Source organism: Lepisosteus oculatus, chromosome 4 (assembly GCF_040954835.1).
Source record: "Lepisosteus oculatus isolate fLepOcu1 chromosome 4, fLepOcu1.hap2, whole genome shotgun sequence".
Taxonomy (NCBI): Eukaryota; Metazoa; Chordata; class Actinopteri; order Semionotiformes; family Lepisosteidae; genus Lepisosteus; species Lepisosteus oculatus.
Window position 1 is genome coordinate 19,242,896 of NC_090699.1, and position 21,314 is coordinate 19,264,209.

The following is a 21,314-nucleotide window of genomic DNA, read 5'->3' on the forward strand; positions in this document are numbered from 1 at the left end:
GTCCCTGCTTCTTGTTACTGCTGTTTTTTATTCAGTTTTATTTTTTTTTTCAAGGGCTGTAAAAAAACTCTTTAACAGGCGTAGCAATACCTTGTCGTAATATTAGCAGTCTGTTTTAATAATGTACCATTTCTTCCAAGGGATTCTCTTGTTCTCAGGTTGGCAGTATTATAATTCTATTGAAAGGTCTGTGGCTCAAAGGTGGCACTTTGTTTGGAAGTAGTAAGCCTACAATTAAATTTGAGGGTGTTCTTTAAATTAAAGCTCATCTTTATCTGGGACTTACCGTTTTACTTTAAGTGCTGCCTTTCAGGTCAATGAGGAATGGAGCTTTTAATTGAATGTCGAAAGCTTCCAGATATCTATCAATCTTTCATTTCCCATCTGAACAGCGGCTGCTACCTCTTTTGGAACAAGTGCTACAGAGGGTGATGGGTTGCCGGCTTCTGAAGGTGAGGTATTTTATGTAACAGTTGAGGAGGTATGATGACCATTCCTAATGCACTTAAGCAGGTTCATGTACAGTAAGTCGCTAGTGGCCATGCCCTCTGTAGCTTATGCTTTTTCTGGCGTTTGTAGGTGGCTGAGTACTGTATATCTAGAACAGAAAAGTGTATATGGTGAAAAGGTACTGTATTAACCTGCTAAGATTTACTGGCAAAAATTCAAATTGAGTTAGCAGCTGTTGTCATAAGTGGCTTTTCATGAAAAAAAATGGATGAGAGTCTTAAATCACTTGATTAGAAACCTAACTATATGGGTTTTTGAAGTATTTAATTAATATGATTAAGGAAGGTTTGCCAAGAATCTTAAGGAGCATAATTTTATGCTCCGTATCCTAAATTAGATCTGAAAAAGTCTCTTATCTCAATATTCAGGTGGGTTATGAACAGGTCATTATCAATGCACAACTGGACTAGTCAGCCTGTGGCTTTGCTCCACTGCAGAATTTTGTTAGTCTTTACATTGATTAATAACAAATTGGATCAAAATCACCATTACCTTAAGTACTGTTCTTGATAAGAGGAGACTAATGGGCCATAGTACCTGATTTAGTCAGTAGCTATTAGAGCCAAGCATCACCTAATCTTGCTTCTTTCAAGACTGGTGGCTCAGGGTGTCACAGTACATTATGTTGGGTAGCCCCAGTGTGCAGCCTTTGTTCCAAGCTTATTCTTGTGGTCTTGTCTTCTAGCGCAAAGCAACTCCACGAAGATGCAGAAGAGCCTCTTTACCGACTGCCCAGAATCCTACACTGCTTTTTGCCACGAAGGGTCATGTAGATATTTAGTCTCTGAATCAACTGCGTCTTGCATGTAAGCTACTGTATGCGCCCAGTTCCCTGTTTTCTAGCCATTGCTCTGTACGTGCATGAACTTTTTACATGGGGGTTTCCTGCTCTGGGAAGGGGGGGGAGAGAGACACTGAACAGTGACTAGTGGCTTTGTAATTCATTGCATTTATGGTTAAATCTGAAAGTTTCCTCCTAGGGTGGTCTACATCTTATCCTGTGAAGTTTGACTTTAGAGCTCTGAACTTGTATCATTCTCAAAGTCCTCCGGAGAATGGCTTAACTAGTGTCTGTAACACCTTGTATTAATCTAAATGAATTTGCAATGTTTTTCCTCTCAAGCTGCCCTGGTGGTTTTGATGGGGACCAGTGCCAATATGTCAACCTCCTGTCTGTGTTGTCTGTGGATGTGGACTTCCTTCCCCATGCGGTGGCAATACTTCTTTTTGTGGCTGTGGTTTTGATCCTTGCCTCATGTCTTGCTGTATAGTAAGTTCTGCTGATCAGTTTAAAAATCCTTTAACCCCCTTTATGATTTGATATTTGGAGTAAGTGTTCATATCCCAGGCCATTATTCATTCAATTCTGTAATCGGTTACTGCTACTGAATCTTCCCTTGTTCCTGTTTGAAGCCCAGATAGTTGACTCTTTCTGCTGGTGCTATTTTAAAGTCTGAATAGACCACAAAGGGTTTAAGTAAAAATCGGTTTGAGCCACTCTTGAATGTCATCTATCGGTATATAAACCTGGAATCCCTAGTTCTGGTCCTGGAGGGCTGGTGACAGGTTTTCAGTCCAGCTGGGTTTTTAAACAAGTTTAATTGAATCCGTTTAAATGGCATAAGGGCTTTCAAGAGACCTGGAAAATGTGTGCACCAAATGCATACAGGACCAGGAATAGGAACGCCTATTCCAGGAACTTTTCCCAGCTCACCAGTGTTTCTTGCTTTTTCCCCAAACAGCATCTGCAGAAGGAGCATGCAGTCCAAGACTGAGACTGAAATCAAGTGTCATATGCTGGATCATACTCAAGGTAACAGCTAATGTTTTAATGCCCCCTTCTCCCCATTTTTCATTAAATGACTAGTACCACCTGGAATTAAAATCTTTAAGCCGAGCCCCTGCAGACTGGAGCCTTTATTTAATCACGCAAGCCCTTCATTTATGAGCCAGAAAGAAGATGTATAGAAATGTTATTGGGTATCTTTGTTTTGTTTTTTCTTTGAGTAATTCGTTTTTACCATCTTAGTGAAAGCTAATTGTTGATGACATTTTAACTTTTTTTTTTTCCACCCCTGCAGTTTAAAAATGGATGCATCTAAAGACTGGCAACTGCATGTAAAAAAAACACTGGTTAACTTTTTTGGGGTATTCTGGAATTTGTGAATGGAGTTGAAGCTTTGTCCAATTTGCAGAACCTGAACATGCTGAAGCTGGACCCCAGTAGCCAAGATTTCATTTGCTGTATGAGATTGTAGTGTTGTGGTGCAAAAGGTGAATGAATTGAAAGCACATGTTCATGTTATTCTTTGGGTGGAATGTTTTCAATGTTGTACTGTTGAATTTTATGTTCATTTTAAATAAACTTTGTATGATACCACTGCTTTTTAAAATGAGTGCTACCTCAGACTCATGAATTAAGGACAGCCCTCCTCCCAAAAACAGAACTGGATTCAGTTTGCAGATTTTTGGATCTTTTAACCTGGCCTTCTGCTCAGGTAAAGATAAGTGCTGCCTTGGATTCTAGAGCAGTTCTTAACCCTGATCTAGGAATATGAAGATGTCTGTTGGTTTATGTTCCAGCTGGGTTGGGAAATCAGTGGCGCCAATTGCTCTGAATATTGACTTGGTTGCCCGTTAACCTATTTCTATGCAAGGACTGTTTTTAAAATGGTTTTGGCTCTTAAAAAGATGAAGGATACTTGTTATTGGCATGAACCCTGTGCTAATTGGAGTTTCTGGACTGCCCTCACTTGGGTGTGTGAGCTAAAATGTACTGTAAGAATATAAAAATGGGCTTAAGAGACTTTAGGAGTTGGCTGATTAGTGTCAGTCAGCTGTCTGGTAATCAATTGATCACTTAAGAGGCCTTTAGGAGTAAGGAGGGGACTTGGCAAGTAAAGTTGTGCGATCAGATAGTGGGAAATAATGTATTTAATGAAATAAGGACTGAATATAGAGAAGTCTAAACCAACAAGCTGATACGTTACAGGCAACAAGCACTGTAGATTAAGGACCCTCTTGGCAAGGGGGAAAGTAGCTGAGACTGGAAAAATCAAGGTTTAAAAAGGTCTCTTTAGTCTCGAGACAGATCCTGCTTATTAAAAGAGGAAAAGCCTCCTCAAAATATTTATTGGCTAGTATTCATGAAGGCTTTTGGTATTTGCGTACTGTAAATGTCTACATGAGGTGACTTTTTCCCACATGTGGCATCTGTTGAAATATGGGATGTGAATTAAGTTTACTAAAGAATTTTGTATTTCAAGTATCTAATTTAAGGTTTTTAATTTTGACACTTGGTGACTGCTGTCTATGTACTTATCATTTATTGTATGAATAAGAGTGGTAGCAGTCTCCTCTAGAATTAATGACGCTGGTTATCTTAAATGTTAGTCCATTTCCTTTTGAATAATTGGTATGTGATGCAGCCAGTTTGAACTTGAAAAGCAGGGTTACTGTTAGGGTAAAATTCTAGATGTTTCATGAAGTTTCATCAGTTTCTGCTTTCACTGCTCAAAACTTTAATCAGATGGGGAATTTCAGCAATCCAATTTTGCTTGTCACCATCCTGTGTTGGATGAGCAGATGTACAGTAATGTGTTTTTCAGGGTCATTGCTCAGTGAAGATAAAAATTGAATGCCTGGAGGAAAGGCCAAGAGGTCTGTTTTTTTTTTTTTTTTTTTTTGCAAGATTCCCTGTAGGCTCATTCCTTTTTTTCTTTTAAACTGTAACCTTTAGGAACTCTCCAAGGGTTCCTAAAATGCTTTAATGTTCATTTACAAGTCCAATGTATACAGATAACTTCTGCTTTATGCTGTTGCTTGTAACTGAGGCCTTCATAACTCATTACTTCCAGAGAACAGCAACTGGAAGTCCTGAAATGGAACATCCTACGCTCGGAGGCTAAAAACTGAATCTTCTTTGTCTTGAACAGACAAGAGTCCAAGAGACTTACAATAATACTAGTATTTACCAAGGGGTGTAGGATAATGGCAAAAGCTATACAGGTATTCAGTTGAATTTGATACCTTGCTTTCTTTTAAGAAACAGCTGAATGAGATACTTGGATCATTTCACTGTTAAATCACAAATGGGCAAGATGGGCTGAATTGCTGCCTTTTAAATTTATATTCTAAAAGTCAGTGTGTATAATGCATGATCAAATGCCCTTTTTAAGAAAGACAGCATGCATATTTTTTAATTTAAAATTCTAGACATTCTGAAGATCATATCATACTGCATCTTGGTTGTTGATAGACGCTCCCTGTCAAGTTATATTGGAAATAAAGATAAAAGGTAGCCTATACACTGCAGACAAAAACACGAATGCTGTTTCTTGGTTTATTTGAGCAATAGCACTCAATTTGGTGGGGAGACAAGCAATATATTACACTTCAATTCACAGGAATCTTCTTCTGAAATGGTTTTAATGAAGGTTCCATGTTTCTTTTTTTTTAAAAGAACATTCTGATTTTGGTTCAGTAGAGATGCATAAATCTTAATGTAGTGGAATGTGTCCTCCGTTTCTGCCGTATCATGACTTGGGCTTAAGAGTACAAAACCAACCTTTTCATGATCTTTAATTATGGCAGACTTGAACCACTACAGAAAGTTTACCTTATTGAGACCTGGACTGCAGCACTAATAGTAATAGCTTTGTTACCATTTCTTGGCTGGGCTCTGAATGTCCTGTTGGCTTCGTGTTGCATTCTACCCTGGAAATGTTCTTACAGCATGTGCTCGACCTTCCTCTTCATTTTGAGCAGTGGCTTTGCTGCAATGAACTTGGAACTGGAAAACCTTGTTCATGTATGGGGGTTTGTGAGTACAAAAGTACACTACATTTCATTATGTGTGCGTTGTGCAACTGTTTCTTGCTTGGTCGGGGAAAAAAAAGGTCCACGAAGCAAAGGTATATTTTTTTTAGGAAATGTCTCTACGTGCATGTCCCTTAGGTGGCGCTGTGGTTAGCATTACTGCTGTGCAGCAGTGAGGCCCTGATCTCAGTTCACACACAGAGCCCCAGGTTGGGGAGTTTTTTTCTCCCTGTGATCAGGTGGGATTCCTCCAGCCCAAAAACATAGTGGTAGGCTGATTGGCTTCTGGGAAAATTGGCCCTTGCAGCAAGTGTCTTCCCTGCCATGGATTGGTGTCCCAAGCTGGTGTCCCTTGTCTAGAGTCCATTGCTTGCCAGCAGCCTTATCACCCTGCAACTCGCAACTGGGTAGCTCACTAAAGCTAAACAAGTGAGCCTAGCCAGTACCTGGATGGGAGACCTGGGGGAAAAAACTAAGGTTGCTGCTGGAGATGCATTAGAGAGGCCAGTAGGTGCTCACCCTGCAGTCTGTGTCCTAATGTCCCAATATAATGATGGGGACACTATACTGTTAAAAAGTGCCCTCCTTTAGATTAGGCCTAAAACCAAGATCCAGACTCTGTGGTCATTAAAAATCCCAGGGTGTTTCTTGAAAAGAGTTAGGGGTGTTACCCTGGTGTCCCGGCCAAATTTCCCAACACCAATCACAGACTCCTAATAATCCCCATCTATTAACTGGCTTCATCACTCTGTTCTCCTCCCCACTGATAGCTGGAGTGTGGTGAGCAGGCTGGTGCATCTATGGCTGCTGTCTCATCATTCATGTGGGGCTGTACATTGGTGGTGATGGAGGGGAGTCCTACCTGTAAAGCACTGAGTGAAGTGTCCAGAAAAGTGCTCTGTACAGTATGTGTAAGAAATTATAATTATTTCAGGCTTCCCTGTGATGCTGAATTGGAAGAAGCTGTTATGAAATGGATGGATGTCCCTCTGTCTCATGCCATTCATTAACAGGTTAATTGGATGGTCCTGGAATTAGGTTTCAAAATGTGTTGCATTCTAGAAAATTATTCACCGCCTTCAAGGACAGGACAGGAAATGCCATTATCCTTATCTTTAGGGGAAGAAAAATGGGTTTCTTTCCATTGCTTTACTTCAGTATGGTCAGACAATTTCCATCTGCATCATACAACCTTGCATTCTGTGTAGTGCATATGTCTTTTAGACAAAGCTTCAAAATGTCTGTATCATTCTGATCATTACGCTCAGAATGTTATCTGAGGCTGTATAGTTTGGAATAGGTCCAGGGAAATAAAATGAAAGTTCTGTTATGTTTAAATGTGCAGTAATGATGAAATATTGCTTCAATTGAACAGGCTTCTTCAAATTTCCAGTTTTCTTGTTCACCACAGTTTCTCCTTCAAATACATCCTTCTCAGTGGGAGGTTTGTGGGAGGATGGTGAAAGGCAGTCAAAACAACAGGATATCCTCTCCAGGAAGAAGTTCCAAGACTGGGCATTGCAGCTTCATCTGCATTCATGTTTCAGCAGTCATACACTACGTGGGTAAGGGAGTTAGTATGATGTGTCTGAGGAACAAACATAAATAATTCATCAAATGGACTGAAATGAATTGTGCAGAAGCATGTTTTTTGTCAGCATGATGTATCACTTACTTTAGTGTAAACAACATGGAGGATCAGGCGGTTAAGAACACATAAAAAAAAGCGGCCATTACCACGTCCATTGGGGGAAAAACAAAGCAAAAATTCCTCAGCAGTTTTTATATACAATACATCTCCTTTGTTGTGATAGTAAGTTTCATGTTCTTGTTCTATAGGGTGCAAGTTTTACTCTAAGGTCTAGCATTTACTACATAATATAACTTTATTAACCTTGTAATGTAGTCTATATTTTGAAGTGCTTTCAAGCATCGACATTTTACGTATTGTATTATTAGGACTTTCCTATTTTTATTTATTTGTCAAGTATAAATTGACATTTCTGTTGCTTTACTGTGTTTTCCTTTACAACTGAAAGTATTTCTCTAAATTTTAATATTTTATTTTTATGCTTGGTTTGTAAAGCATGTTGAGCTGCTATTTGAATGAAAGATCCTCTTTAAATAAAATGTATTATTTTATTATTATTGCGTGTCATAGGTACACAATGTCCATTGTAATTTCTAAATTTTTGTTTTAAAGAAAAATGCACTTATTTTTGAGATGCAAAGTCCTTTAAGCGTTTTGGGGTCTTAGAATGGTTTTCACAGCATAACATAGGCAACAGTGAAGAATATAATTCAAATGTCAAACTGCAATTCTACTCGCATTGTGAGTAAATTTAATTAATGTTTTAAGTGTATGGTGCCCAACCAGTCCATTGTATCCAGATTTTCTGTATGTGTTGAGAGTTAGTTTCCTAGCAACTCTGCAAACAGTGCCAGCAGAGGACTGAGGATTACTGAGTGCTGTGTGGACCTCGGTAGAGTTGAGAGAGGCCTGCGTTACTGAAAAGATCAACGGTAAGGTCCTTTTAATATACCAGTTGTAAGTTGGTACCTTTAACTGTACAAATTGGAATGATTTCAAGAAGCAGAGTTTAGTTTTAAAGTTTTCCATACATTGGTACATTTGTTACAAGTGTTTACATTAATTCTTTCTGCATGAGTTGTTGGCATAACATTACAAAAAAGCAAATAAATATGCCCAGTTTTAAGGAAGAATTTTACTTATTTTGCATTCCGTGATCTAAAATGTTTTAAGTATTTATTTCTATCTGATATTGGAGACAAATTCTTTTTGGGGAATTTTTTAGAACTTTGTTTCATACTCCTTTTGGGAATTGAACAAACATTTGCATTTCTTTAGGGCCTGTGCTTTGCTGTGATTTGGGGGGAAAAAATGGCAGCAGAAGAAAGTAATGACTCCAAAATGGATAAAAAAACTGAGTAAGTACAGATTGACAGTAGTAGTAGTAGTCGTCACACATACAATGTGCAGTTCATAAAAGGTTAAGATGGATCTAATGTACAGTCTGTAAAATTGAGCAGTATTATCTGGATTAAGAAGTTATTCTCCCAGGTGTCCCCATTACTGGAATAAAAGTACCACTATAGACCTGACAACTGAAGGCAACAAGTGATTCAAAATAATCTTTTCCATACAGATACTGATTATTACAAGAAAAAATAGACAAGATATGTAGACAATAGAACTAATTCCTAAAATTATTTCACATCACAAAATTCTCTTTTTTAAAACATAAAAGGAGTGTATGTAGTCTTGGCACAACAGTATTTTAAGCAGCTTTACTATTATGGTCTGTGGTAAAAGGAAACGTGTAAAATTACCATTGTCAATTTAAAGTCTTAAAGAAAAGGCCATTCTGTCAAATTCCACAGCACTGATAGGAGATAAAAATAAAGTTTTGTATTTAATATAGAAAGTTAATCAAAATGATTTATTTTCCCCGGTCTTCCTTTACCTATTTTGACAACACCAGCAAAAAGAAAAGTAAAAGACTGAATCAGGCTACCTCATCAAAAAACTTTGGTTTTTTTTCAGTCCATATTTTTAAAAGAAAGTGAATACAACTATTAATTGAATGCAACTGTATCTGTCATTATTTCCATGTGCTGATTGAGAGACCAGTTGTTTCTTTATTCAGTGCCATGGTAACAGAGCAAAGGAATCATCATTACCCACAATCCAGTGAGAAGAAATGACTGGTTCAGCCTCATTCATGCTGCTAAATATTGTCTTCCAGGGCCATGGAGCTGTCAGTAAGGCAACGAATGGGGACACTGGGGGATCCTGTGTCTGGCACTTTTAACCGTAAGGTTGCTCTTGGGAACATGAAAAAAGCAGAAGAAGTGTCTTTTAACAATCCTCTGAGACTGACTGGGGCTTCGAAAGGACCAGCCAAAGGCAGTCCACGCTTTGGGATGCTGAGTCACCATTCCTTCTTTTCCAGACACAACCCACATCCCAACAGAGTAACACACATTCAAGGTGAGCCAAAGAAATACAGCACGGTGAGAATGACACCTCTTCCATGGCCCTTTTTTAAGGGATTTCGGGGTTGTCTCTTTCCTTTCAGGATAGCTATAGCTTAAAATCGGAATCAAATAATTAAATGAATATTAACTTAAGAGTCATTCTTGTCTTTATGTGCAGATAAAAGAAGAAGAAATCCACCACAGATGTACAGAATTCCTCTTGGTGCAAATCTTTTAATGACTGCTTAAAATATTTATACACTCACCAGCTTGTGTGTGAGAAAAGTATAAATATCTTCAGCTCATCTTTCCTTTGGCCTTATACAAAACTGACATTGATTTGAGCGTTGTTTGAAAGTTACAAGGGGGGAAAAGAGCCTTATCAGTTTAAATAAGCTTCTTCCTCTCTCAAGGCTTAATCTCTTGTCCAGACTTGTTACCACTGGAGCTTCAAAGGGCTTTGCTCTTGCTGAGCACATAACTGTAAGTGTTAATAGAATGAGATACTGTATTGCTTTTGATACGATTACCTCTGCAGGTCATTTCACAAAGTATTTAAATAACCTTTATTTGCCTCCTCCATTTGGCCCATCTAGCCTGTTTGGTGGTTAGTAGTTAGTTGATCCCAGGATCTCATCCAGTGAAAGAAACCAGAGTAATGGCTTCAACCTCATGGTTTGGTAGCTTGTTCCATACTCCCATAACGCTTAAATCTACAGAACCTCTGTGTTTTTGTGTTCATCTAGCACATTCATTGGTTAAGACAGCTTCACTGCTCTGACCACTCGACATCCTGTTCCATACAAGGAAGATGGTGAATAGCTTTACTGACCCAAGTATTTCAAATCCTCCAAGTCAGTCAAGTGGATTTACTTGTCATGAACAGTGAAACCAGAGGATTATACAAATCAACTGCTGTATATGAAAGAGCATTTAAAACCAAGAACAGAAGGCACTTTTTTTTTACCCAAGGAGTTGTGGGAGTCCGGAGCAAGCTATCTTTCAAGAAACAGCTGGATGCAATCATGGGATCAGTTAGCTAGTATCTCCAAATGGGCTCGAAGCAGTGCCGCATTTCCCATTATGCACTATAGGCACAGTACCTAGGGCCTACGAAGGAGGGAAACACTAGTGACTAGTGACTAACGAAAAACGAGCTGAAACAACATGCTTGCGATCGACTGTAGGTGTTCCAAATCAATAATCAAACGCTATCTAGCGGCTCTTCTAGAAAGTAGAAGAAATGAAGTGATGGTCGCTCAACTTGCTCCATCAATCACGTGGTTTAGCATTGGAATAGTTTAAAGTGCATCATGTCAAGCAATGTAATTCAATTGGCATTTACCCCTCTTTTTGCACATTTCAGAGTGTACTGTAAGTGCCTAGGGCCTAGAAACATCAAAATCTGAGCCTGGCTAGAAGGGCCAAGTAACCTGGTTTGGAAAAAACTTTTCTTTTGTTCTGCATGGCTCTAGTTATTTCAGACTCCTGCTGCCATTTTATACCTTTGAAATTGGACTCAGTGCTTCAGTCTAAAAACAAAGCCAAAATTGTGCAAAGCCAAGTCATCTGCATGAGTCATTAATTGTAGATAATTCTGCCAGAAATGAGTATAATAATTTGGTTTATAGCCACCAGCTCTGATGCTACCCAGTCAGTAAAACTTGGATGTGATTCCTAGTGTTTTGATTTTCAGATGTTTAGTGGTGCACAGTAGCCTAAGACTCTTTGTCTTTGGGTGATAAATGAATAACACCTCTTTTATTCTGAGCAAGTATTCGAACAGGTAAAATAAGTTTCTCATTCTTGTTACAGTTTTAGATTTTGTTCTAGTTTTAAAATGAGTACCCGTCTAAAGTGTTTTGGTTTTATCTTATCCAGTAAATATAAAGGGCTCTCCAAGTGCACATAAAGATTTCTTATTTCTTGGGAGCCAAACATAATGTGAATTCAGCCTGACTGACTTGCAAAAGCTGCTACAAAGGAGTGGCTGTCTTTTATGCTTCAAGTGTTCCAAATGAGTCACCAGAATAATACAGTTAATCTGTGCAATTAAAATCACAAAACAATATTCCAGTCGGTGCTGAAATGTTAAGAGTTCTACACATTTTTATTTTTAAAAAGAATGTGCTTGCTTCTGAAATCTGTTTGACAATGTGGTTCCTGCAATGTGCGGAAGGTATTAACCAGTAATGAAGTGGTGTCATTCAGCTGAGGTGACAAACGGGAACCTTCTTTAGGACAGCACTCCATTACTGCTTGTGTGAACTTTGCAGAGTGGAGTTAACAAAGTCCACAAATAAAGTAGAATGATTCCAGCGTAGTGTCTTCCTGTCCGTTATTATTTTCCACAGTTTTCAGATGGCCTTGAGGTTTTATGAAAGTGACACTAATTGATCTATTGATTGACAGCAGGACTGGTCACATAATCTGGAAATGATCTATTTGCTATTTTATATTCACACTTGTTTAAAATAAATAGCCAATACTGTCTTCATTCAGGAGTCGGTGCCCAGAGGTGATTTAGTATCTCATCACAGTTTTAGTGGTTTGCTTGCTATTCCTGACAAAATGAAAATGATATAGAGTCTGAAGTAAAGTCCAATGTGGGCTCCTGAGTTTACAGGTTCAAGCCTGGGCTGTATCACTAGCTAACCGGGATTTCCCAGACAAATGGTACATACAGTACAGTAAGTGACCAAGTGCTTGGTCAGGGTAGGTTAGGAGTTCATTGTCCAAGGTTATTCCAGCTTTCATCAAAGCTGTGTCTTATCCAGTTCAAGCTTCTTACCAGGTTCTGTGCTACTCGACTTAGAGTTCAGATGAGGTTATCAGCAAATACTACCTGTTGTCAACTTTGTATCTCCAGTGTAATGGACGTTTCTATGTTTTGGGAGTGTTCCCAAATTAATGGGTTTTGGAAATACATTGAGTCTGTGCTGGGTTATACATTTGGTGCTGTTCTCGCCCTGTTCCCAGAGGTCCTGTTACATTCTGTATCTGTTAACACTAGCTATGCTTGAGAGTTTCTCAGCAGACTGGAGTGAAGAAGACTATTCTGAGTAGTTTGATAGACTCCTGCTTTTTTCTTATGTGTGGATAGGTTATTTATGTGGTGTTTTGTCTCCAGTAAGGTTTGTGAATCAGCTGCACTCAGCCTCTATCGCTTTGTTGGTTGTTTGGGATGCTGCCGTTGATAAAGGAGCTCAGATGTGAGGTTGATTTTTGGCTAAGCAACTGTAATTGTGTGTATGTGGTTTGTTTTGCTCTGTAATTGCTTGTTTCTTCTCCTATAGCACTAAATTTAAAATATGCTGTTAAAAAAGCTACAACTTGCAGGGTGCCTTCAGACTTAAAGTGATATCACTGCTTTTTAATTATTTTCTATTTCTCCTTGAAGGGATGCCAACAGTCTTTTATCCTCTGTGGGAAGGAACCCAAGTTTTAACACAAATAAAAAATCAAAATTGAGTGCTACATTAGAAAAAATGGAAATTCCAGATTTTTCTGACAGATTAATTTTGGAATATCCAACCCAGGGTGTATCCTGCTTCGCAGCCATTGCTTGCTGGGATAGGCTCTGGCTCCCCTGCGACTCTGAAGTTGATCAGACAGTTAGAAAACAGGATGGATGGATATATTGGAACAATCTGGTTTAGGGAAAATTTGGCAGTGTACTGGGATTCTTCAACTACTGCAACGTTGGAAATTTAGTTTCAGCAGTCTGGTTACGGTTCTGCTTTTTTTCTTTCAACAAATGATCTGTCCTAAATAGAAGCCCTACAGGTTCCCACAATACCCTCAGTATTTTCTAACATGGTATCGGCTTGATTTCCTTTATATGCAAGAAAGGATTTTCAGTTGATTTTTGACCTGGCATGAATAAATAATTGAAACAGTACATTTATGTCCCATCACAGAATACGGATTAACACAGAATATAATTTATTGGATATAATACCACACATCACTTCCCTTACCACAACCTGCAGTGGAGGTAATCCTGATTAAAATGAGACGGGACTGGAATGCAAGTCTTGAGGTTGGACTGCTTTTGGAACACATACCACTTCCTGTTTGCCTATAAATCCTGGTTTTATTGACCTTCTTTCTAATATTGTTCTCTTCTGAAATATCACTCACAAGATTAATGTCTTATAAACCTGTTTGGATGCAGTGTATTGGTGGTGTTAAAAGTAATGTCTGTAGATAGGAACTAACAGAGCTGATGGGTGGGAGGATGGATGCGAATATTGTGTATGATTTGAGAAGAATATTACCTGTAATTTTAAGTGCCAGCAATTATCACTTAGCCTAGTCGTGTTGGACATAGAAATGGGTCCTTTTTTATTAGCCACAATAACTGAGCATACAGTCCTGAAAACTCTCCTTACTCTTTGGTTTACAGAAATATCACCTCACACCTTTTAATGAGGTTAGCTGTGATATTTTCTAATTTTATCTCGGTAAATAACACATTCACAACTTTGGGCACATACAGTGCTCCGCCCCCCACATCCCCCATGCCTTGTCCCCCTCCTTCATGCGCCCCCATTTCCAATTATTGAAGTCCCCCTCAGATCCCAGCAGGCGTTCTCATGAATATGCGCTCTTTGCTATCTTCTATGCTGAAGATCTTCCTCCAGACACAGTTAAACTCGAATGTGCTCTGCTAGCTCTGAAGTAGAAAGAGAATGATTTGCTCAGGGGGAGGGTCATAAATATATAACACATTCTGCTAAATACTTTGAATCAAATCCCAAGATGAGCTATTGGTCATTTCTTTGTTCTTTAGTGGCCAAAACAATTGATATTAGGGAGTTTAAACATTCTCAAGGTTTGTACAGTGTAAAGGAAAGAATTTTCATTAACAACTCTTATTGTTTACTGCTGTATGCCATAAGAAAAGCATAAGGAAAGTGTAGTCATTGCAAAGCACAGAGAGATGTACAGTAGAAAGACCATGACAAAGTAAACCTAGAGGGAACTGTGAATAGGGAATACATTGAAACTACTAAATACATGTAACCAAACTTTTTAAGGAAGTTTCCTTTGCTCAGTATTGTGAGCTATGTGAATTTTGGCTTTTTTCACTTCTCCTACCAAATACCTTTAATGCACCTGTTTTTTTTTTTCCGAAGGTCTAAATGGGAGACCCGTGTGCACAGTAAACGACGACTGGTATGCTTCAACACCATTATCTCCTCACCCCCTCATTAGAAGCCAGCTTCCTATGACCGTGTTGGGGGCCCCTGGAATCAAAATACCCTTTGGGGATCTTTATGGAAATAACGATCTGTATGGAAATAACACCCAGAAGCAAGGAACAGGTATGGTGCGTCTTCAGTGGTTCAACACCTCTGCCTTTTGAGCAGCTAATACCTGTTGCAGGTTTATGAATGGGATACACTGGGAAAGTAGAGTGGCGCAGGGCTGAAATAACACAAATTATTTATTTCCGTCTGCATGATGTTGTCATTTGCAGTAACATATAGTTAAGGCTCATTAACCATAGCCCCTCAGTTATCTACAGACAGGGAAGCCATCTAGTGGTCAAGTTCACCTTCCTGTATTCATATAGTAGGTTATGGTATATAGGAGGAAAGAACGTGTAAGATAATTTGTCTCGTTCTGAAATACCGGTAAACAGTAGCATCCAAAGCAGAATCGGCGTGTGTGCCAGGTGAGCAATGGTGAGAAACACTGAACTGCAAATGAAATGTGCTTCTGACCACAGGTCTGATCTCCGAAGCCTGGAGGGAGGAACTTAAAGATCTCGCAGCCCAACTCTCTCTCGCAGCTTCACCTGGGACGGATGGCAAAAAAGCCGTAAGCACACGCACGCGCACACGTCTCCTGTTTGTGCCAAATCGCATTCTCACCCGTTAGGTAATGTATATCATTGTATGAACATATGACAAGAAGAAGAGTCATAGTTTAACTTCTCAGGTGTAAGGCCTCAAGGCTGTTGAGGTTCTGTATTGGAGGTTATGTATGTGTTTTACCAAGAGATTTGGACGATACTGTATAAATCTTTATCTGTATGACAAGCAAGCCAAGAATAGCAATAAAAGTCTTTGCTTACTGGAAAAAACAATTTATCATTTCTAAGTGAGTGCTGAACAAAAGTCTGGACACTCTGTAGGTCAGCACAGTGAAGAATTTATGTAGAGTTTTCTCTTACCAAGAGCTAATTTACTCATACAGTATGTTGACTTCATTTTTATAGCTGACAATTAATGTGTGAAACAGCAGCGAGTAACACTGTCATATTGTATCGAAACAATTCATTTGTCATGCTTAATTGAGATGTCAAGCCTTGTCTTTGGGGTAATGGCCCTAAGGATTTACAGAGAGCAACAATATTTAAATACATCAAAAGCCTGTTCTTTAAAAAATGATTCTTCAAGGACAGACTCTTTAATGCCTGCACATCAAAGAGTTAACCATTGAAACAGTAATAGTTCTTTCTAGTTAACCCAGTAAAATTCTGTTTTGCTGTGCTGTCAGTGGCATGTACTGTACAGTATAATAACCTGAGAATTTTGCTTCTTCTCAAATTTGAAATTTGAGGGCTGAAGCTATGTCCAGAGATGTGTCAGTTCTGCCATTCAAAAGATAAAATCTTTCACTTACAATAACAATAAAATAACTCTTAAACGAACCTAATGTAGGAATTGAATTTAACTACAGTTTTTACTTCAAATGCAAAGTTTAGCTACTATTTCTGTGGAACAATAAGAGATTAATTAGTTTTGGCTATAAAATCTTTTTTGTGCACTTTGCACACAGTCAACCCTATCTTTCTTTCCACATTTGAGTGTGGAATTAATCTCAATGTGTTCCAACTAATATGGTGATACAGCTCCTTACTCAGTCTGCTATAGATTAAACTAATTAGACTTCTGCTCCTATCATATGATATGCAGCTAATGAAATGACACAGTAAGCTGTGCAAATAAAACACATTATACTTATTAATCTAATTATCTGATATGTTTGAATTATTTTTCTGTGTTTATATAGGAGGTCTAAAAAGGCATTACCAAAAGAAAAAAAAAACATAAGCTCAATGTAAAGTTCATTTCAGGTTGTTTGTGGACACTGTAATTGTAGTTGTAGTTATAGCAGACTCTAAGTGTTGTGTTTTGTGTCAGCAGGTAGAGGAAGGCCCAGTTCGCAGAGCTACACAATATTCTGCACAGACTGGTCGCATAATCCCTGCCTCCTCGCTGCCCCCCAGCCGGCGTTCAACCCCAGCCTCCAGGAGACACTCCAGGGCCAGAGGTCAAGTGCCCTCACCAGCGTTCCATGACCAGGAACTCATGGTAACACCACACAGCTCTGACTGTAGTAATGGCAACTGTTTGTTCCTTCTGGTGCTCACAGACTCGTGATATATTCAGACGTGCCTGCCCTCTGACGCAGTTCCAGTGATACGCCTACAGTGCAGTAAGAGATGATTGCCACATTGCCTGATGGCCTGGGTGTGTTGGTGCTGCAGTAGCGACCTTGATCTCAGTGACAGCAATGCCAGGTGGATCCACCCACACTGCACTTATCTCCAGAACCTCAGCACTCAGAATCTGTCATGTCTTAAATATCTGGATTCTTCTTTTTTTTTTGTTATTGCAGTTTAGAACAAAATAATAGTCCATCATCCACCACTTAAGTGCTGCCCCCACCTGGGTGACATATGGCCATTATACACCAGCACAAAGACCGTAGTCTGTACAAATGCAGACTGATGACTTTGACAGGAAGCACATTTATTACGGAGAACAGGAGACATTTCTTTACCCCAATGGGTAATGTGTGAGACTGGAACAAGCTTGTCCAGCCATGATGTTGAAGACCATACCCTGGCTTCGTTCAAGAAGAGCCTGGATGAGGTCCTTGGATTAGCTACTAGTATCCAAACAGTCTAGAGGAGCTGAATGTTCCCCTCTCATTGCACTTACATTAAAAAAACTAGAATCCAGGGATAAGGTTTTATATAGATCAGATATGTTGCAAACCCAAACACCATTGCTGGGTTTTTAGTAAAAGTACATTAACATTTATTCATTTTACAGATTTTATCCCAAGTGACTGTTCAATCACATCTGGTCAAGGTGCAACTTGATTTTTATTTCAGTGTTAGGTTCTAAAATTGCACTGATGGCTTGCACATGCTTTAGTCACTGAAATTATCCTCAGTCGAACATTTTGTTTTGCAACAGCGGTGTGCAATGCTATACAGCTGCCAAAATCCATTCTCGCTGCTGGAGGTTGTAAGTATTGGCAGGTCAGATACGGATTGACTAACTCTGATTCTGATATGTGTCACTCTGACCCGTCCTCAATCCCTTTGTCCCTGACCAGGTTCTGGAGCTTCTGTGTCAGATTCTGCAAACAGACTCCCTGTCACAGGTCCAGCAGTGGCTACTGTTAGCGGGCCAGAGAGGTAAGAGGCATAATCCCCTGATAGAGCTGATGCTTCAAGAATGGTTTTGTTAATTTTGGAAGAGATTCCTTTCTGTCACAGGTGTGCATTTTAAAAAATGCAATTCTACAATTACAGTTATCTGTTTTTTGGAACTACAAGCTTTCTTACATTCATCATAGTACTTTCCAATCCTTAACCCTTCTGCTATCCTGAAAATAAATTATAGATAGTGTTTTTATACATTAATTCCATTCACTACACCACTAGGAAAATCATCAATCATTTATTTCATACCTAAAACAGCCTCTTTTGAATTTGAGAGATCGGATCAGCAACATATATTTAGTGAACTTCAATTAGTCTATAAAATTAAGCAGTTCCTGCTCTGCTCCTGGAGAGCCACAACCCAGCAGGTTTTATAAGTAACCATTAAAGTGTCAACTCTGAAGACTTGGAACAGTTGTGAAAGATTGCAGGTCATTTAGTTGATTTAAGTAATTCAGAAATCATTTGGAACAGAAACTGACAGCCTTGAGGGACAAGTTATTTTATTTGAGTTAATTATAAGTGCTCCTAACCTTCAGAATCCAATGATCTGTGGTGATATTGGAGATTTTCTGGATGGTATCTTTCCAGGACCATGGTTGGAGACAACTGGCATAAATGAACCAAAACTCCATAAAGAGCAGAGGTTCTCAGTACTGGTCCAAAGGGACCTCTGTCTGCTGGTTTCCATTCCAGCTGGGCCATCAGTCACCAGAGCTATTTGGTGTTGGATCTGTTTGCTTGTTAAGACTTTTTTTCTTTGCTTCTGTACTGATTTTAAAATAGCCCCGCTAAATTGCATTTCCATCAGCTTCACTGTACAGACCTTTGTACACTCTTTCTTCATCTTGCTAATTGAGACTTTCTTTCCTTATTTCTGACTAAAAGCTCTTAACAGGTGGCCAGTAATCAACAGGCAAAGGTGGGAATGTCACAGTATCAGACATACCCACAGTACTTCAGCTTTTGTCAAATTGGTCACAATTCAGCTGCCACACCTGAGTACTGATGACAAATTCCATTCAATACTGTAAGAGCTGAAAACATGTTTTAAAATAGCTCTGAAATAGGCAATTTGTTTTAAATTTTCTGCTGTTAAGAACTTGGTTGGAAAGAAAAAACACGGGGACGCAGGTTTCCCCAAGACCAGGAGCGGAAGCTGCTGAAGAAGTATTGTGATTTCACAGACGGCCACACCTCTTACACCCTGAACCTCAGGTTCAGCCTCCACCTTTTGCTTACAATCTCTGACACTATTGAGATTCATGGCTTCTGTAGCTCATGTTTTCAGCCCCTTCTTATTTAGCAAACCAGGGTGTGGATGCTTAAGAGAAATGGTGAAGAAGCTACAGTACATATTCCTTCGTACATCACTTACTCTCTCACACCTAGACTCACACCAGTCTCTTCAGTTTAAATAATCTGTCAAGAAAGATATGTTCCTCTATATTTTCATATTGCCAGGCCAAGCCATTGCCATATCTATTTATATTAAATGGCTCTGTTTTTCTTTTCTTATAAAAAAAACCTTAGCCTTTATTTGACTGTTACAGCAAGAGGTATATAACAGTTTTGATATTATTATTCTTATTAGAACAAATTGCTGTTAATTGAAGGTTTTTGCCATTAAACTACATGAAATGTGCAGTACTGAAAGGATGTGCTGTACAGACACGGTACAGGCATTTTGTGAAAAACATTAAGGCATCTTAGACTTAAGTTTCATTAATGTAGTCATTGAAAGCTAAAAAATACTATATCGTTAAACCAAAGGCTACTCTTGTGCAATTGATATTTTATATCTAAAGCCACTGAAATGTTTTTGGCATGTTTAGGGTTATAAAACGCATAACCACATAATGTGAACTGCTGTTAAATATCACAGTTTTCAAAAGGCATGTTTGGCACCGTTTATACAATTAGCACGAAGGCTGAGTTTAAGAGTAACTGAACTTTCCTTCCTGGGTCGTCTCGGAAGAGAAAGACCTGGTGATGCAGATGATCCAGCAGGCAGTAGACGTCAGCAGCCTTGACAGCCGACACACAAGTGGAAGCCGGGGAGAGCGGTTCCACACTCAGGGGTCTCCGCTGATGAGAAGGTCTTTCACCGGACGCAGGTTAAACAAACGTGGCCCCACTCGTTGAGTCTCAGAGCACGAGGAGTCGGCTCACAGGACGCCAGCGCGCTGGCACACAAAGCATGGCTCTGGCAGTGCCGGTCCTTTTGTCAGTGTGCGTTTGTGACCAACTCTAGACCACATCAAAGTCGTGCAAAATGACACATCCTTGACGAGCAGCCCTTGACCAATTCAGCACATGGCTTGCAGTGTTGGGCTAGCATGTATTCAGCATGTAGGTTTAAGGATTTTATTCATGTTGACGGGAAATGTTGTATCTTACCCACAAACCTAGATTAGCTGTGATTCTATCTCTCAGGTTTTAGCCTCAGATGCATGAGTTTTAATTACATACTGTAGTGTCCTTACCGGTAATACTGCACTGCATATGGCTAGTAATGTGGCATGAAGCCATTATCAGCAAATTGATTCAGTCATTGTGTTTCTGCTTAGATCCAACCAAGGGCAGAATCAAGAATCAATCAAAGAAGACGAGAGGCCAGGTAATACAATAATCTATATGTATGCTGACAAATCTAAAAATGTATTTCAGTTTTCTCGCACAGTGAATGTTTTTGAAAATCACTTAGCTCTAAAAGTAATCTAGTTTTTTTTTTAATGTTTTGTAGACCGTATTGGAACTGCGGAGGTCCTTCAAATTCACACAGACAAGGCTGACGTTTCGTAAAAAAGTGAAATTACTGCAGATCATAACAAAACTTTGGTTTTATTTAGATACGCAAAATGTTGCTCCTTCAGATTGCCTGTTGTGTTAACAGTATTAGAAACTGTCATTTTAGTTCCTGATTGTGATTTGTAAGACAAAGAAAATTTGTAAGACGCAAGAAAAATTCATATACCCATGTTGTAATACTGAATATCAAAGACAATGATATAAAATGTGTAAAAAGAAGCAATAAACTGTCCTTAACTGAGCCTGATGTACATCTGTGTGCTAATTTATGCTTCATTGCTTAAGAAAGTGATGAGTGTTCGTGATTCTTGGTTTTAACTGGAAATTTAGATAGCTGTGCATTTGAATTGCATTGATTAGATGAAGCTGGTGTCCCAATGTGAACCTCAAAGACACCTGTCTCTTCTAGGTTTTGTTCGGTCTTCCATTTTCTAAGCGCTTTATCCAATTCAGGGGGACCCCAAGCCTGTTTCGGCAAGCAAAGGGAGCAAGGCAGCATACACTCTAGACGGGACACCAGTCCATTGCGGGGCAGACAGACAGACATTCACTCACACCAGGGCCAATGTTCCCAGGAGCCAGTTAACCCATCAGTACAGTATGTGTTTGGACTGTGGGAGGAAAACAGCACCTGGAGGAAACCCCCACAAATGCAGGTAGAACATACAGTACAAACTCCACATGGAGGGCTCCCCAGGTCCAG

At 39.3% G+C, this 21,314-nt stretch overlaps 2 protein-coding genes across 4 annotated transcripts; both read left to right on the forward strand.

Annotated features, from left to right (window-relative positions):
- Positions 1 to 2,903, forward strand: LOC107077295 (protransforming growth factor alpha-like). The gene is made up of 6 exons (XM_015346270.2): positions 1 to 158; positions 393 to 452; positions 1,196 to 1,316; positions 1,634 to 1,780; positions 2,253 to 2,323; positions 2,592 to 2,903. Exons 1-6 carry the CDS (start codon positions 122 to 124, stop codon positions 2,594 to 2,596), a joined length of 441 nt encoding a protein of 146 aa, XP_015201756.1. The 5' UTR covers positions 1 to 121; the 3' UTR covers positions 2,597 to 2,903.
- Positions 2,904 to 7,752: 4,849 nt separating this feature from the next.
- Positions 7,753 to 20,852, forward strand: tbata (thymus, brain and testes associated). Of its 3 annotated transcripts, none has more exons than XM_015346246.2 (10): positions 7,753 to 7,851; positions 8,198 to 8,277; positions 9,096 to 9,340; positions 14,469 to 14,657; positions 15,065 to 15,156; positions 16,485 to 16,655; positions 17,692 to 17,773; positions 19,779 to 19,917; positions 20,371 to 20,420; positions 20,547 to 20,852. In XM_015346246.2, the coding sequence occupies exons 2-10, from the start codon at positions 8,231 to 8,233 to the stop codon at positions 20,603 to 20,605; spliced, it is 1,074 nt and encodes a 357-aa protein (XP_015201732.1). In that variant the 5' UTR covers positions 7,753 to 7,851; positions 8,198 to 8,230; the 3' UTR covers positions 20,606 to 20,852. The 3 variants fall into 3 exon arrangements, with proteins under 3 accessions (XP_015201732.1, XP_015201734.1, XP_015201733.1); XM_015346248.2 differs by having other exon boundaries at positions 19,779 to 19,899; XM_015346247.2 differs by having other exon boundaries at positions 16,488 to 16,655.
- Positions 20,853 to 21,314: the final 462 nt, after the last annotated feature.